Raw genomic sequence first — 19,202 nt, 5'->3', positions numbered from 1 at the left:
TTCGCCCACCATCCCCTAAATGAAACTCCAGCCGTCACCCTCACCACACACCCCTGACGAACCCAAACTAAATCACCAAACCCACTTTTTGCACCCCTGGCGCCTGTCCCTCCATTGCCCGACCTCTGAACACCACCTCTCACACCTTCACCGCCACCACTCTCCGACCAACCATCGCCACCCTTGCCCTTATCCTAAGCTTAGATTGTTAGTTTAGTAAATAAATTTCTCTACCCTCCTCCGTGCTTCAAGTTTGTGTGTCTCCGTCGTTGCCTCTGTCCATGTCATTGTTGTCGTTGCCTTCGCCGCTGTTATCTATATATAGTTGCTACGACGACCTTTTCCGCCATTTTGCTTCGGCAACCGCCACCGCTCTAAACCTCTACAACAGACCGTCTTTGACTTATCCTCGCCCACCTCGGGGTTCGCCCCAGCCACCACCTCTGCCTAACGGGCCCGATGGTATGACTCTGCCGGCTTCGGCCCGCCACTGAATCGAAGTGCCTCATCGGACGTGTGCTTTGTTTTGATTTTGTTTTATTGTTTTTCTTTTAATTTAATTACACTGTTGAGTTTGTTTTGGCCCTCACAGTTTCGGTGTTTCACGAGTTTGTTTCGGCCTCGTGCACAGTGCACCGTTTGCTTTTTTAGACGGTGTTTTACGAGCTGTTACGACCCTCGTGCACCTTGACGTCCATTTAGTTTGTGTCTCACGAGTTGTTTTAACACTCGTGCACAATTAGTCTTATTAGTGTTATTAATGTTATTACTATGTGTGGCTCTTCTAAAGGCAAATTCAAGACACACGCAAGGCAATCAAATCCGGTACTGCGTCTACAATGATCAACTTGGCTCATTTACAATGGTCTCATCAACTATCTTTGGTCCAGTCAAAGCGTCTATTAACTACCGTTTTGACCGAGGGGGTGTATTAAAGAATATTATATTAGAGATATTATTATTATTAGGGAAATATATTATCAAGATAACATATTATAGTTAGGATATTATAATTAGGAATATTCTTGGAGTATTTCGCAATATAGTCAAGAATATTCCTAAGTATAATATCCGAAGTATAACTTCGGATGTACAATAATTATCCAGTTATATAGTCCAGATACTAGTCTTTGTTAGAAAAAAAGGCTTATTTTTTTTTTGTTTTTGATTATTATCCTTCAAAAAAAAAAAAAAAGTTTAATAGTTTTCCTAGGCACATCACCTTACTACTATAATAAGAGAATAAAAATTCTCATAATTTTCCCTCCGAAATGCATCAATCTTAATAAGGAAACAATTAAAACTTTCCTTTAATAAACTATTATTTTTTCCGTAAAATATAATCTTATTATAATTATACTCTAATCTTGGAGTAATTAAATTAAAAATTATGATTTTTTTTTCATTATAATAAATAAAATTGGTATTAAACTATAGACTAAGTTGCTAAATTTTTCATAATGTAATAACGATTATTTTAGGAAAAAAAACTTAACACATACTTACTATTAAGTTCATGACAAAAAAATTCAATAAAAAAATCGGAGAGAATTATAAAATGAAATCGGAGTTTTATAGTAAAAAGAGTACTTTCATAAAAATAAGTTTACACAATTATCTTCGATTAGTTTTTCCATTTTCATTTTTTTTGTTTCATATTAAAATACAATGGAGTGAAATATTAAATATTAATAAGATGTCGATTTAAATAATACCTTTAAAAATAAAAATTCTATAGATATCACGCATGTACTACGCGGGATCTATACTAGTTCATATAAAAACCGTCTAAAAATCTGTTACCGTCTAAAAATCTAAAAATCTGTTACCCATCTATTTTTCACAAACTAACAAAAATCTGTTACTCAAATTCTGTTACATTCCCTCCTTCCTTCTCTCTCCTATCTTTCTAGAGAGAGAAACATGGAACAAAACAACCTTCCCTTCCTTCTCCTTATCTCTTTTTCCGTCGTCGGACTCGTCTCCGGCGACGACACGGAAATCATGAAAACCCTCTCACAGTCCCTCAAACCGACCCCACCCGGCTGGTCCGGTTCCAACCCATGTCACTGGACCGGTATTGCTTGCGACTCCTCCGGCCGAGTCACCACCATCAACCTCGCCGGAAAATCTTTATCCGGCAACTTACCGGCGAATCTTGGGCAACTCTCCGCTCTTCAATCCCTCTCTCTTCAAAGAAACCGCTTTTCCGGTTCGATTCCTTCAATCTCTGACATGCCGGACCTCCGGGAAATTTACCTTGGTGAGAACTCGTTTTCGAGTATCGATTTTCCCTTCCTTTCTAACCTCCCTAGCCTTCAATTCTTCAGCATTGAGGATAATCCTCTTCAAAGTTGGTCAATTCCTAAAGAATTATCCGCTAGTTCTTCGCTTGTCGAGTTTAATGTCGCTAATTCCGGTGTTAACGGGTCAATTCCCGACATTTTCGAGTCGATGACGAGCTTAAAAGATTTACGACTCTCCTATAATGACATTACTGGTACATTGCCTCCGTCGATTGCGAAAACATTTCTCCAACATTTCTGGGTTAATAACCAACAACATGGGATTTCCGGTGAGATTTTCTTGCTTGAACAAATTACGAGTTTGGAACAAATCTGGGTTCATACGAATTCGTTCTCAGGTCCAATCCCCAATTTCTCAAATTGTGTCTCATTGTTTGATCTTCAGCTTCGAGATAATCGATTCACCGGGATTGTCCCACCTTCGCTTAGCAATCTTCCTAAACTAGTCAATATTTCGCTTCAGAACAACCGGTTTCAAGGACCAATGCCGTTCTTTAGCAAGAATGTTAAGGTTACCTTAGGTGGTTCCAATAGTTTTTGTTTGTCTAGACCCGGGCCTTGTGATCCTCAAGTGACCGCCTTACTCGAGATTGTTAGCGCCTTTGGTTACCCGTCTGTGATAGCTGATTCTTGGGTAGGGAATGATGCTTGTCAGAATTGGGCTCATGTGACTTGTAACTCTGCTGGAGCGGTTATAGTTGTGAACTTTGGTAAGCTAGGTTGGGTCGGGACAATTTCACCGGCTTTTGCTAATCTAACGTCGCTTACTTCTATCCTTTTGAATGATAATAAGCTCGTTGGGACGATCCCAGATGCTTTAGCCACACTTCAGATGTTGCAGAAGGTGGATTTGTCTAACAACAATCTGACAGGGAAAATTCCTACTTTTAGTAAGAATGTAACAGTTGTGTTGGGTGGGAATCCTTTCGTGGGCACAGATGTCGACACTGCAGGTTCTTTAAGTTCACCCCCGGGTAGTGGTGCGAAAAACGAGGACGACAAATCTGGATCACACCTCTCGTTTTTTGTGATTGCGGTTATTATTATTGGTGTCATGGTTTTACTGATAGTACTGGGGTTTTTCTTATACCGTCATTTTAAGAAAGTTGGTGGAGTCAAACGGTCTAAGAAAGAGAAGGCTGATGAGGACGAAGATGTGACGATGAATAACCCAATTGGGTTTCCTCGAGGGAGCCCGAGTGAGACAAGCAGTATGCTTAACAAAACCAGTAATTTGTTTGATAATGGCACTCCTATTCCCATAGAAGTTCTTCGCGATGTGACCAATCAATTTAGTAACGAGAACATTCTAGGCCGAGGAGGGTCCGGGGTAGTTTACAAGGGTGTACTCCAAGATGGGACTCAGATAGCAGTTAAGAGAATAATTGATGTTAGTGTGACGAGTACCAAGGGGAAGAATGAATTTGAATCAGAAATCGCGGTGTTATCTAAGGTAAGACATAGGCATTTGGTGGCTCTGTTAGGGTATTGTGTCGCTAAGAACGAATGGATTCTGGTTTATGAGTATATGTCACAAGGGACATTAGGGCAACATTTGTTTGAGTGTGATAAGGGTTTCTCCTCTCTTACATGGATGCAAAGACTTGTCATCGCGTTGGATGTAGCTAGAGGTGTTGCATACCTTCATTCCGAGGCACAAGAGAGTTTCATTCATAGAGATTTGAAGCCTTCTAATATACTTCTTGGGGATAATATGAGAGCCAAGGTTTCTGACTTTGGGTTGGTCAAGATTACCTCTGACCATGAAAAACACACTGTTGAAACTCGGATAGCCGGAACCTTTGGTTATCTTGCACCAGAATATGCATGTATGTCAATATGTTACCTTGCAAATCTCATGTTTGAATTTGTTCTCGTGTTATGTTACAATGATGTTCACCCATGGACAGTTCTGAAGATGATTCATGTCAGCCGACCCCAAATCATTTTGGGATTAAGGCTCTTATGTTGTTGTTGTTGTTATCTTATAATGATGTTTTCATTTCTTATAATTTGTTTAATTTGGATTGGCAGTCTCAGGAAGAGTAACCAGAAAGGCAGATGTGTTTGCATTTGGAGTGATTCTAATGCAGCTAATCACTGGAAGAAAGGCCTTAGATGACAGCTTAGGCGAAGATGATAGTCCACTAGCAAGCTGGTTTCGAAAAATGGTAGTGATGGGCAAAGATAACCTCCGGAATAACCTTGATCCTCAACTTGTGGATTCCGTTGATGATGGCATTTTGGATAGCATGTTGGAAGTTGCTGTGCTCGCAGGGCACTGCACTGCCCGCACCCCAACGGGGCGACCCGAAATGAACCATGCTGTCACCGTCCTCTCCCCCTTGGTTAATCAGTGGAGACCGACCACAGAGATTGAAGCCCCCATTGATGATCCTATGTCAAAGACCAATAACTCGAGCCTTCCTGACCTATTGCAGAGATGGAAAGATGGCGTGACTACTAGTATGACTGAGTATAGTGTCGGTGAAACTAGTACAGCTATGGGCGAGAAGGTTCAGGGCCGATAGACTTAAATTGATGCCTATGTGTGAAAGTATGATTCTACTGTCTTGGACAAAATTTGATGCTTGCAACTTGGAATATCATTAGGGTAGCCTTATAGTTGTGAACGGAAGAATACAGGGAACAGAAGAAACCTTGGACGCTGAAACTATGGAAGGAGACATGTACTTTATCGATGTTTTAAGCTAATCAATAGTGCTGTAATTAGTTATGTACTGAGTACTTTGCACCTTCATGTAAATCTACGCCTAATTTGGTAGGGGGTATCAATCTCAATCTCGTACTAGTCGCTATAACTCTAACGTTTGGGAGGTAATGTATAAATGTTACAGTGTAGTTCAGAGTAGTATATTTTTAGGTGTGTCCGCCTTTAACCGTCCACATCTAGCGAAGTTAGAGAATTGACAAAGCATGTTTAAAATATCAACCTTAGAAGAAATTGATGCAAATGTCAGTAATGCTGCAACTTATAAAAGAAACTATAAAGGTTTAATGCTAAACCCCTAATCAGAACCCCGGCTATGCGTAATGCCATTTTACCCACCTTATATTCGCTTTGTGCAACGAGAACCAAAATGGCGGTCAAATATATAGTGTATTATGTATATCCAACTGACTTGACAGACCGGAATTTCCAGCTCCGCATAACAATGAGCCCTACAAGGAAAAGATATAGCCAAGGAAATGGGACTTGTGCTGCTATTTAACCTGAGGGCAACTGTTATAACACGAATTTGTCGACTCTTGGTGCTAGTTATGCTTTTAGTTATTATTGGGCGCTGTTTGGAAGGCAATGAGCTACTCCCAATCATTTTAATCAAAGGCAAACAAATAATTAGCAAGGAGGGAGTACTTGTTTCTTCAATGGACTTGCTGTTCTTTTCTAAACCTTTGATTTACATCCAGAATTCTTCAATACTCTGATTTAGTCAAGGATAGTACTATATAAGCAACTAGGCTAAAGCTTTATAATATGCTTTTTCGTCCAAATCATTTGTTTACCTTTGATTAGAATACCCCTCACGTTGAGGTGCGGTGTCCACATTCATGTCAAACAATGTTGTTAGGATCGGGATTCTACTCTGAATCGATGGAAAGGGTAGGATCGAACCGGTAGAATCGGATCGTAGAATCGTAAAATTCTACAAATTAACTAAATATAGTTTTTTATTTGGTAAAAATATATAATTGAAGATCAAAACACTTATTTATACACAAAATATTGATAATTAATAAGTTTAGTATCATTTCATAAACATGTTTCTACAAATTACATGAAATTTGGATTTTACGATGTTATTATATAAAAATATATTTTAATATGTTTACTATTAAGTCGGATCGATCGTAAGATCGTTTATTATGATCCTACCTCTAGAAAATTTCGAATAGATAGGATCGTAAGATTCTACAAACATGATAGAATCGTAGGATCCGGGATCAGTCAAGCATTTTTGGATCGTAAAATCGTAGAATCATAGGATCGAATCGGGATTCTGACAACAATCATGTCAAACAATCGAGATTAGGCTCTGATAATCGATTTATAATTCAGTTATCAAACCAAGATTTGTTATCTTGTATTACTTGCATAAATGTAAACATTATATCATTTTTGCTGGTTTTCTGTTTTTGACATAGTCGGGTGAGGTTATGGTTCATGCAAGCTTCCTATGTTACTCTTTCATAAGAATTGGTGCCTCTTGCGGTAAGTACTATGGTAGAAACCTATTTCGTCTTACGTAAGACTTATTGTATCTTATCTTATACTGGGTTGAAATGTTGTGGATGCGTCAAGTGGCGTTTCAACCTTAATTGAAGTAATTAATTACAACTAATTAATAAATATGAACATAATAAATACTGCATAAATCTCACCAAGTTTTAATTACAGTTTAATAAATGTTACAGTTTTTATTAAATTATACTCACTCCGTTCTAAATAATTGACGTTTTCATTTTACGAGGCGAGCCTTTGAATTTAATTTCTACAAAAATATATTGGTTGAAAATTTATAAAAATTGTACAATAAATTTCTTTATGAATAGAGCTTTAATATGAGTATACATTTCAACTAGATTTAATGCCCGTGCGATGCAGGGCCTATTTTCAGTATTCTTTCATGTTTAATGTAATAACTAGTTGAAAAGCCCGTGTGATGCACGGGGCTCTCATTAGGGTCATCTGTATAAATATATTCTATAGTTGATAAAAAAAGTTCAATTATGTAAATCATTGATAAACAAAAGTTCGTGGTTGGTATAGTTTATCAATGAACTATTAGTGCTTTTGCATATGAGTTTTGTCATTTAGTAGTTATCAATTCAGTTGTAAAACATCAAGTAACATGGTAAGAGTATGTAATTAGTTTTTTCATTATTGTTATAGGTATAACTGGTTTTAATTAAATACAAAACATTATCTCCCTAAATATAGTACAACTCACCAAATGAATCGCCCTTAATAACTGAGACAGACCTTTATGAATTTTGTAAATTATTTTAACCTATAACAACTACGTAAAACTAAATGGTTTTACGTAAAGCAACAAGTATCATAATTATCTATGTTTAGTATGTTTAGAGCAATGTTAGATCTCTTATAGCAAAAGTTTTCCTCGATTATCTACAAATAATTAAGAGAGTGTTTTGCTTTTTATATATCTTCTCGTAAAATTAAATACATACTAAATTCCAATAAAATTAGTAGTCTCTAAACAACAGTACAAAAATATATGTGATTCTGTTACCAATAGGTCTTGGTATAGACGGGTTGGGCGAACAGACGGGTAAAGACCTCTAATAAAATGGGTAGGGGGGACAAGGTGGGGCACCCCCATGTGCTTTTCACTTTATGGCAAATGGGTATTTTGTGAGCATAAATGGTATCCGTCTATACGTATAGACGGATAGTGTCCGTCTATAATGAGAATTTGTGTTCTGTTACATAGAATGCATGAGAGTCTCATTAAGATCATCTTTAACAATATGCATATTGAATGTTCTAAGAATTTGTTGAACAACAAATTGCAAACATTGGTTTACATTGTCATGCTTTGATAGTAGAAGTCAATTAAGTTGATAAAAAAAGTCCAACAATCTTGAAAATCGGAACACAAATAAATTTTGGGTTGATTATTGATGGATCATATCAGTCCTTTTAACTTAAAATAAAGCTACTCCTTTTGGTATTAATTATATCAATTGTATAGAATCCGAAGACACAATTGTATAATGTATTACCTATTTTTATAGTTGTATGCACCACCGATTTTAGTTAATTTAAAACGCCATTCCCAAAAATGTGGTTTATTTCCATAAAATGAACACATGATAACTGAGGCCGATTTTATAAGATTCACAAATTAGATTAACTTACAACATTTACGAATATTCCATTTTGTAAGCATACGACCGTGTAAATGTTGAATGGTGGTACGAAAAACAGCGTGTATCTCAATTATATATGTAGCCTATTTGGAGGATTTTTGTTGATCTCTAAACAATAAAAAATTATTTTTGACAATTAACCATTAAGATTGGTTGTTCCTTATGAAATTCATGTAAAATATATAATACGAAATTTAATTTTTTAGATGTGAGATATATTTTTAAGTGAATTAACGGTCAAATTTTTCAAAGTTTGACCTGTAAAAAACAAATCAGGGGTTTTATGTGGGTTTGAAGGAGTAAAGTCGATTAGTTTTATATTAATTCTATTAAAATTACTATAATTCATTTATGTTTATTTGAAATGTTATCTATTCACAAAATCAAGTCTCATTATCTTACATTGTTATTCTACTCTTTATTTATAATAACAAAATGAACAAATTTTCAGAAAGAGTTTCAATTTAAAAAAAATTGCTTCAAATTACTAAATATATACGTACAATCATTTGTAGGGTAATATCCATATAAAACCCTTAAAATCAAGGACTATAACGTAATTTATCATGTGATTAATTGTCATAAACGAAAAACAAGAGAAACGATAAAAGAATAAGAATCAACCTCGGGTCCTGTGCAAAACGGCCTAAGAACAGAAATCAACGTAGATTTCCTCCTAATTGTTGCACCCAAGATCGTCTGAGACTATGCCCCTTGTGCTAGAAATTGCTCTCTGATTGCCTTGCAATATTGAGAGAGCTTTTGTGAGTTTTCTGATGTGAGATCTAGAATTTTAGAGAAAAATGCTCCAAAACCCTAATTTTTCTTCAAATGAAAAATGATTAGGTCAAAAGGAGAGAAGGACTCTCCTTTTGTTCATCTCGGCCAAACCGTGTACCAAGGGAGGGAGTGGGCTTTCCACTTTCTCCTTATTTAACTCGTGGTCCGACTCGTTTTGCTAAATGTATATGACGGGTTTTAATTATAAATCGTCATCCTATATCGGATATTAAAATATCGACTAGTAGCATGAATCAGTCGACATGTTAATACTTGTCCGACAATGACAATATTGTATAATTAATTAATTCAATATACATTAATTAAATATAACCGTTTATATTCAATTTATGAATTAACCGCTTAATTCACCTTAGCTAGTATTATTTAATCCGTATTAAATAATTATCTCAACATCGTGTTTGACTAATTATTAGTCAATAACTCCGACTAACCGTTTAGTCATATTAGGCATCAACATGACTTTATTTTCATACTGTCACATCTCTCAATCGTATCCTATAGGTGTGACTTTTAGGGACCAGTTGATCACCGCCATCTGTATGACAATAACGTCAAACTTATCTAGCAAGCCAACCGTTATTGATAAACGTGGACCAACTGATAATAATACAAAAGTATACCCTTTAATCCTTTTAGAGATTTATATGTCATTGCACTAACTGTGGAGGACACCAGCCCCAACAAGCTCCCACTTGTCCGTACAAGTGTACGTGCAATAACGTTATCCGCACTAACTGAAGGACACCGGCTCCAACATCATTTCACTTAACCAATATATATGCAATTAGGTTTTTTATTAAGTTTAAACTCTTACGTTTGACCTAATTTACTACACTAAGGAGTATTTTATATTCAACTAAACCCTTATGGGATACCCCATAGTTAACCATTAACAAAAAAAAATGATTATTTCCACTTTGGTGCTCTAAGGTTTAGCCTAATTTCACTTTAGTGCCCTGAGATTTGCATAATTCCACTATGGTATCTTGAGATCTACTTCCCACTTAAGTGACCTATACATAACATTCTTAATATTTCATACTCCCTCCATCATCTTTTATCTCCCCGACCACTTCTCTAATATATGTGAGAGAATTTTATTGAAATGAGAAGATAAAATATAATGGAGGGATACTAAAAAAAAAATATTTTGAACATAACAAATCTGGCATTTTTTGCAATATTTCTATTTTGTATGTAGTTTAATATCCAATTTTGCACTTTATTTTACTGAAAATATATTTACTTAAGATAAAAGTTGACTATTAAATATTTTAGGCCACCAAAATGAAATTTTATTCAAAACTCCGGTTAACAAAGTGGAAGTAGTCGAAACCTTAGGGCACTAAAGTGGAATTATGCAAACCACATGGCACTAAAGTGGAATTAACCCAAACCTTTGGGAACAAAATGAAAATTTTCCCAAAAAAAACACCTTTAAAAGCTACCGTAAAAACTATTGCACTTTTAAATATACAATTAGTACATGGCTAAGTAATAACCAGCCATTCGAAACCGCGGTAAATAGTTAAGTGAATAAAAACACATAGGAGAATTGTGTTCCGGGTGTAATTCCGGAGCAGGATTATGACCACGTAAGCTTGTTGAACGATGTCGTTGCTTGTCTCTTCCTTTCACTCTTTCCTGTTTAAGATGAACAAACTGAAGGCTCGGCTTGGGGCCGAACGTACTCACTCCGACGCTCAAGTCAGTAAACTTAAAGAGATAAGTTGTGTGTTAACTTGGCCAAGAATATTGTAGAGAGATAAGGGAGTTTTATACCAGATTAATCAGTGAGTTTTGGGGATGGTTTTCGGATCCTTTTCTCAATGAGAGAAGTGAAGTATTTATAGACTTTCACCTTTTGTCACGTAGTGGCCAAGTGGCCAAGTGGCATAGCAGGTGGAAAGACTGTCTTACCCTCGGCCGAGGGACCCATGGCAGGCCGGCAGGCCTGGTTGACTCCATGCCGATGGGACTGGATATGAGTACGCGGATATGCTTCTCGGCCGGTTAGTTGCCGAGACCGAGACCCAAGTGACAGGCCGACAGGCTGCGTCGGTTAGGCTGTCTAATACGTTGACTTGCTGTCTTTTAGTTTTGACCTTGCTCAATATGTTGACTCGGTCAGCGGGTGCAGAATATGCCCCATCAATTTGCCCCCAGCGTAGTCTATGCCGTGGTATGGACCTTCGATGAGTGTTGAGCGTATTCTGCGCATGTCGAACTTCTTCCCCGGCTTCTTCTTCCTCGGCTTGGTTCTGTTCAGGCCGTACCATATCCCCCCTCCACATGGTTGTGTAATGGACATCCGATGTGGAAAAGAAAATGGCGCTGGCCGAGACCAAGGTTGAGAGTGCCGTGTGCTTTTGATTGCCCCGTACGGCTTTGCCAAGCTTTGTTGATCAGCTGGCCGTTAGCAAGTAGATACCAAGGAGCGTGTTGAAGAAGATTTGTAACTGTATGTCGATTGACATTCCGTGGCTGCATGCTTGACACGTGGCTTGGCATTGATTGGTGGACGTTTCATGGGCTTTGCCTTGATTGGTCCACTGAATGGGCTTTGCTCTATAAATAGAGCAGTGTGCCCCTCAATTTTCCGCACAATCTTCATTTTCTTCAAAAATTTCCTCTCTCTAGTCTTTTTCGAAGAAACTTCTCTCTAGTTTTCGAAGCGTTACTTGGCGTAACACTTTCTTCCAAGGTAAACAAACAAATTTTTCGAACTTTTATTTTTAAGTATTTATTGTCACCATGTCTTCTGCTGATGCTCAACCCAAGATCTCGGCCGGGGCGAACCGTCACGTCCTGATGAACAGGAGCCACTGGTTGTCACCCCGATAGGGTTTGGGGGGCGCTTGTCGCCTTCTCCTGAAATTGATGAGAAATTTTTGGAGGGTATTGATGATGATGATGAGGAAAGGACCCATTCTGACGTAGAGAGGCCGCATTTCTTGTGGCACGGCGATGCCTGCTCGATTAATCTTGCTCGTGTTTGGACGAATAAGTTCGATAGTTGTTCCGGTCCTGATCTTTTTGAAGACCATTACTCCTTCGGCAGGGGGTATAGAATTGTTATCCCTGAGGGTGATCAGGTGGTCTGTTGCCCTCCCGAAGGCTGTATCGGCGTGCACATCAGACATCTGGAGTATGGGCTCCGATTTCCTCTTAATGAACACGTCGTGGCCATAATTAAAGCCATGAATGTCGCCGTGGCACAACTGCATCCGTTGGCCATTAGGACGATTATTGGCTTTGTATGGCTTTGTCTTTTTAAAGGGGAGGCCCCAACGGTGAACCTTTTCCGCCGGCTTCACCATCTTCGGCAGACTACCCTAGGCGGCTCGGGGTGGTACAGGCGTGCGACGAGCCGGGTTATGTCACCGTTTCCAAGCTGACATCTTGCAAGGACTGGAAGGGGCGGTGGGTATATGTTGAGGTTCCGGAGGACTACCCACTACCCCTGGTCCTTCCAAAACCCACGTCAATTTGCGGTGTGAGTCAGGGGGAGCATGATAGATATGTCTCCCGGAATAAGCTTAAGATGGACGCCAAGAAGGTCTATCTTCAGGAGGACGAAGAGCGGGCAATGAGCCTGTTCGAGGCTGAGAAGGATGGCACGCCGAAGAGATGGATGCCCCCGACGCAGATCGTTCTTCAAGACGAGCTGCTTTGCCACGTCGGCCTCATACCGGCCCTCGGCCTGGGTGAGTGGGGTCGGTATGAGGCCCACCTTTGCTTTTTATGCTTCTGTATTTGAGCCTTGGTTTATTTATTTTGCTTAACTCCTGCTTTGTTTCTTTTGCAGATCGATTTGGCCGGGATCTGTCTGTCTCCATCCTCAAGAAGTTGGGACTTGACCAGGACGGGAGAGTTGTTGAGCTGCATCCTAAGGCCGCGCCAAGTGATCGCAGACCGGCCCCTCACGAACTTATGGAGCAGGCGTTGAAGGCAATGGATGTGGCGGCGGCTCAAGCGAAGATTGGCGGTAACGTGCCGCGCCGGAGACCAAAAACAACGTCTACGGCGGCAACGACGTCAACTCCAGCTCAATCTTCAATCCCCGTAGCCCAAAAGGAGCAGGTGGTCGTCGATGTTGAAGAGGAGGTCACCGTTGTGGAGGGTCCTCCTCCTTCAAATAAGAGAAAAGAGGCAACGCCTGCTGCTGCTGTTACCGAGGCGGGGAAAGAAAAGGGGTCAGCCGGCCCTCTACCCAAGAAGGCTAGGACCGGTACGGATCTAACCCACGGCTCGGATTTAGCAGGTTCCTTAGGCATTCCTGATGACAGGCTTTCTAATATGTCGATGAATGTTGACATGGATGCTTTGTCTGGATTTTTTGTAGATCAGCCGTCGCCAGCTGTTGTTCTCACCGAACGGCAATTGGAGAAGCAGCCTGTGCAGACGGGCGATAAAAATGTCACCGCCGACTCCTCATCCCAGAAGGTTTCCCCCGTTCAGCTCAGGGCGGAAGGCATAAGGCTGGCCAAAAGGCTGGTGAAGTGGGCTGAAGCTGCCGGCGCTCATATTATTGAGCAAGAAAAGGTCATGGCTCAAGCAGCTCCTGCGCTAGAACGGCTTAGGCTTGAGCTTGCCGCTTCCAAGAAGGAGGCCGAGAGGATGAAGAAGGACTTCCAGGCCGCCATGAAGGACTTCCTCGCTGAGCGAAAGCTTAAGGAGGAAGCTGGGAAGGCGGTCCTAGCCGAGAGAGCCAAGGTTGAGGTCGTTGGGCGACGCCGCTAAGTCGGGAGGAGAGAGACAAACTTCGGGCGGTTATAATACCATGGTTGAGCGAGAGGGAAAGGTGGAAGTCCCTGCATCTGGCCGAGGCGAAGGAGCATAAGAACACAAAGGCTATCCTTGCTCAGAGGGAGAAGGACATTGAGACGCTAAAAACCGTCATCATCCCTGACATGTGTGCCCGGTACCAGGACCAAGCTGAAGATGCTACCAGGGATGCGATTAAAGAGCTCCTTCCTGAAGGTAACTTCCCGTGGCAAGATTTTGACCGGCTTCTTGATGAGAAGGCGGCTGCTGCGGAGGCCAAGGTCATGAGGAGGGCGAAGGCGGCGAAGGCCGCACGGAGGCTGCGGAGAAGGCGGCGGGATGCTAAGGTGAAGGAGGCCGAGAGGAGGTGAGAGGGCCAAGGCAAGTGAAGCCGCCAAGCTTTCCTCCGGGCCGCCCACCGTTGGTGATGTCGCCATCGCTGCCGGTGGCGAGCAACGAACAAGCATAGGGAGACGGGCGGTCGTCACCAGATTCACCTGGTCCTTCGGACAACTTCAGCTGTTCGGGGGCCAACTATTGAGCCTTTCCTCCCTGCCATCCTTTTGGCGCTTCAAGTCTTATGTTTGTAACCTTTTGTTGTTCCTTTTTTTTTTGTTAAACTTTGGTAGGTTGTGTTTAGGCTATCCCTATGGGGACGGCCGTCGACTTTGTTTTGCCTCACCTGTAGACATTTTTAATAAAGTTTATCTATTTGCCTTCGGCTTGGCCGAGGCTTTGGTCTCATTCTCCATTGAGTTGTCTTCTTACGTTTTTAACATATTGAGCGCTTTTTCGTTTTTACCTTCGGCCTTGCCGAGGCAGTTAGATTGCGTATCTCAACTGTATTTAAACGTTTTTAAACATGTTGGCATGTCGGTCGCTTCCTCCTCCACTCCCGGTCTTAGCCGAGGCGGTCAGATTTGCGCTTCCCAACCGCTGTTGTGAACATGTTAGCGTATCGGTCGTTTCCCCGTCACTCCCGGCTTTGGCCGAGGCAATCGAAGTTACGGCTCGACAGCGTTCGTATCTATAGACATATTGATCGCTTCCTCTGCCACTCCCGGATTGGCCGGGCGATCGATTTGCGTTCTCAATCCGTACTTATACGTTCTTAAGCATGTTGGTCGCTTTCGCGAGTATCAATCGCATTGGTAGTGATTTGCCCGGTTGGCGTCTACTAAGGATGTTGGTCGCTTTCGAGAGTATTAATCGCCATTGTAGTGATCGCCGGCTTTGGCCGTGGCGTCTACTCGTGACTGCCCGGCTTTGGCCGCGGCGTCTACCTTGGTACGACTACGGAGGAGACGAGCATTTTGATGGAAAACTTGGATCATTCTTCATAAGATATAATCACGTGTTGGGGTGCCCACAACGGTCTCGGACACCTCCGCCGCTATACAAAATACTTCCTTTGGTTGTCTGTGTTCCAATGGCTCTTTAGAGGAACACCCTCCATGTCTGTCAGCCGGTATGTCCCCGGCCTCATTTCTTCAACCACCTTGTAGGGTCCTTCCCAGTTGGCCGTCATTTTACCATGGATGTTTCCTTTGTTGGTTGCGGCCGACTTTCTTAGGACTAGATCTCCTACTCTTAAGTCCCTTTTGTGGACCCTACGGTTGTATGCTCTTCTCATTCGGTTTTGATACACTGCCAAGTTGAGCCGTGCCGTGTCTCGACTTTCTTCGACCAGGTCTAGGGAGGCTCTCGTGCCTTCCTCATTTTCGAATGGGTCAAAAGTTTGCGTTCGAATGTCGGCACCGCTTGCTTCAATTAGCGGGACGGCCTCGGACCCATAGACTAGGTGGAATGGACTGTACCCCGTTGCTTCTTTCTCCGTGGTTCGAAGGGACCACAGGACGCCGGGTAGTTCATCAGCCCATCTTCCCTTTAGATCTTCAACCTTCTTTTTCAGCCCGTTCAGTATTGTTTTATTGGCTGCTTCCGTCTGCCCGTTGCTTTGAGGGTGGCAGACGGAGGAGTATGCAAATTTGATACCGAGCTCCTCCAACCAATTCATCACCATGTCGCTCCAAAACTCTCGGCCGTGGTCAAATACAATGACTGGGGGCAACCCAAATCGAGTTATGACGTTCTCCCAGATCACTTTTCTCACGGCCGCCGTGGTCTTGGCAGGTACCGCGACAGCCTCGACCCATTTGGTGAAGTAGTCGACGGCGACAATCAGGTACTTCCTTCCTCCGGAGGCCGTTGGAAATGGTCCCAATAAATCCATCCCCCATTGTGCAAATGGTAGGGGACTAAGTACTGGTTGCAGGTCTCGGGAAGGTGCATGTATTACCGGAGCATGCATATGACAATTCTTGCACTTCTTGGTCTTTGTTTTGGAATCTTTCAGCATGGTCGGCCAGAAGTAGCCGACTCGGAGAGCTTTATGGGCTAACGTTCTCGCCCCCATGTGGTGTCCACAGATGCCTTCGTGAATCTCTGTCAGTATGAGCTCCGCGTCGGCTGGGCCGACACATTTCAAGAGTGGTCTTATCACGGACCTTCTGTATAATTCTCCTTCGAACACCAAGTACCTTGCGGCGATCCTTCTTATCTTCTGAGAGAGACTGCGGTTCTCGGGTAACTCTTTTGTCAGTTTGTATTTCATTATCGGAGTCATCCACGTCGTCTCGGCTTCGATGTCGCCCACCGTGCCGACGGTCTCAGTGATGCTTTTAGCATTCCTGATATCCACCAGCACGGTTCGACTGACATTCTTGATGCTTGAACTGGCAAGTTTTGAGAGAGCGTCGGCTCGGTTATTCTCAGACCTGGGGATGCACTGTATTTGGAAAGATTTCAATTTTGAGGTGTCAGCTTTTACCCTTTCCAGGTACCTCACCATCCCATCGTCTCGAGTCTCATACTCTCCTCTAATTTGATTAGTGACTAAGAGTGAATCTGTTTTCACCACAACATGCTCCGCCCCTAAGCTAGCTAACTCGACTCAGCTTATCACCGCCTCATATTCGGATTCGTTGTTTGAGGCCAAGAAGGTAAACTTCAAGGCGTATTCAAACTCGTCCCCGTTAGGGCTGATGATAAGGATGCCGGCTCCTGAGCTGTTCGCCGTGGAGGACCCGTCGGTATACACTTCCCACACGCCGGGATGTGATTCTTCTTGATATGTGCACTCGGCCAGGAAGTCTGCAAGTGCTTACCCCTTTATCGAAGGCCTCAGCTTGTACTGAATGCCAAAGCCGGAGAGCTCCACCGCCCATTTGATAAGTCTGCCGGATTTTTCGAATTTTTCTAAGGCTTTCTCCAATGGCTGGTCGGTTAAGACCGTCACGGGATGTACGTCGAAGTAGGGTTTTAACTTCCTTGCGGCAACGACGACGGCGAAGGCCGCTTTTTCAATCAGTGGGTAATTTCTTTCGGCGGCCAGCAGTGTATGGCTGATAAAGTAAATTGGGTGTTGCTGCTTATTTTCTTCCCTGGCGATTACGGCACTGACCGTGGCCGAGGTAATCGCTAAGTATAGATATAGCGTCTCCCCGGCGTCGGCACGACAGGGTCGGGAGTGTTAGAAGGTGGGCTTTCAGCTGTTTGAAAGTCGTGCTCTGTTCCTCCCCCCAGCTAAAGTCTTTATTCCCCTTTAGCACTTTAAAGAATGGGGTGCTCTTGTCGGCCGACCGAGAGATGAAGCGGGCGAGAGCCGCCATCCTCCCGGTCAGCATCATAACCTCTTTTCGATTTCTCGGCTCCGGCAGGTCTAGTATTGCTTGGACTTTCTCTGGATTGGCATCAATTCCCCCCGGCGCCGACAAGCACGCCGAGGAACTTGCCGGCCCGGACACCGAAGTTGCATTTCTTTGGGTTAAGTTTCATTCTATATTTCCTTAGTGAACAAAATGTCTCGCTCAAGTCGGCCAAGTGCTCGCTGTCAGACTTGCTTTTTACAATAGCATCGTCGACGTAAGCCTCGATGTTTCGCCCTTTTGATCTTGAAACACTTTGTCCACCAGCCTAGTGTAAGTTACGCGAGCGTTCTTCAAACCGAACGGCATCATTTTATACATGTATGTGCCGTGTATGGTGATGAATGCGCACTTAGGCATGTCTTCCTCGGCCATGAATACCTGATGGTACCCTGAGAAGGCGTCTAGCAGGCTCAGCATAGTGTAGCCTACAGACGGCGCCAATTGTTCCGGGTGTAATTCCGGAGCAGGATTATGACCACGTAATCTTGTTGAACGATGTCGTTGCTTGTCTCTTCCTTTCACTCTTTCTTGTTTAAGATGAACAAACTGAGGGCTCGGCTTGGGGCCGAACGTACTCACTCCGACGCTCAAGTCAGTAAACTTAAAGAGATAAGTTGTGTGTTAACTTGGCCAAGAATATTGTAGAGAGATAAGGGAGTTTTATACCAGATTAATCAGTGAGTTTTTGGGATAGTTTTCGGATCCTTTTCTCAATGAGAGAAGTGGAGTATTTATAGACTTTCACCTTTTGTCACGTAGTGGCCAAGTGGCCAAGTGGCATAGCAGGTGGAAAGACTGTCTTACCCTCGGCCGAGGGACCCATGGCAGGCCGGCAGGCCTGGTTGACTCCATGCCGAGGGGACTGGATGTGAGTACGCGGATATGCTTCTCGGCCGGTTAGTTGCAGACCGAGACCCAGTGACAGCCGACAGTCAAAGCGTTGGGTTAGGTCATGTCTAATACGTTGACTTGCTGTCTTTTAGCTTTGACCTTACTCAATATATTGACTCGGTCAGCGGGTGCAGAATATGCCCCATCAAATTGAAATTTAGAAAGTAAAAATTGATCTAACTGCATAATTTTGTATATTTGGCAGTTCAATACATTTTTAACTACTATTATGGATTTGATATGAATTTGAAACCAGTTTGAAAAAACATTCGATGATATAATAGTATATTATATATAGTTCTCACAATTTGTATATATATTTACACTGATTTATTCATAGTTAGCTGGTTCTTGAATTATTAGTCCGCATAATCGAAATTCATGACTTTGTTCATTTGTATTTAATTTTTTGGCTCATTTGACAAAATCGATATGAGACTTATTTAGTATTTTTAAATGGTAGCTCAATTTTTTTTAATCTTATGTGAATATTATTGGTAATCTAATCATACACAATTGATACGTTATAGAAAGTCAGAGTTAAAACAATTTCATGCCATCGTTGAAGTTGTTTATTATTTCTAATATTATCATTGTAGAAATTTTCTCTGTCAAATGCTAAGTAAATGTCATTCTTTACCTCTTTTTCCTATTATGACATGTTACTTTTTCATGAAGTATTTATTTTTTTTAAATAAAGTTCAGCTTTTTCCTAAGGTTTTTGTAAGACAATTACAGATTTGGTTATAATTACCAACTCGAATCTTTTTGTAAATATTTTAAATATTCAAAAAAGTTTCTAAATAAA

At 41.8% G+C, this 19,202-nt stretch overlaps 1 protein-coding gene across 1 annotated transcript; it reads left to right on the top strand.

Moving 5' to 3' along the window:
- Nucleotides 1–1,812: 1,812 nt before the first annotated feature.
- Nucleotides 1,813–5,166, top strand: LOC141591047 (receptor-like kinase TMK4). Its single transcript, XM_074411509.1, has 2 exons — nt 1,813–4,135; nt 4,341–5,166. The coding sequence occupies exons 1-2, from the start codon at nt 1,924–1,926 to the stop codon at nt 4,835–4,837; spliced, it is 2,709 nt and encodes a 902-aa protein (XP_074267610.1). The 5' UTR covers nt 1,813–1,923; the 3' UTR covers nt 4,838–5,166.
- Nucleotides 5,167–19,202: the final 14,036 nt, after the last annotated feature.

The sequence above is a fragment of the Silene latifolia genome, chromosome 7, assembly GCF_048544455.1.
Source record: "Silene latifolia isolate original U9 population chromosome 7, ASM4854445v1, whole genome shotgun sequence".
In the NCBI taxonomy this organism is placed as follows: domain Eukaryota; kingdom Viridiplantae; phylum Streptophyta; class Magnoliopsida; order Caryophyllales; family Caryophyllaceae; genus Silene; species Silene latifolia.
This window is presented reverse-complemented; position numbering and strand designations above follow the sequence as displayed.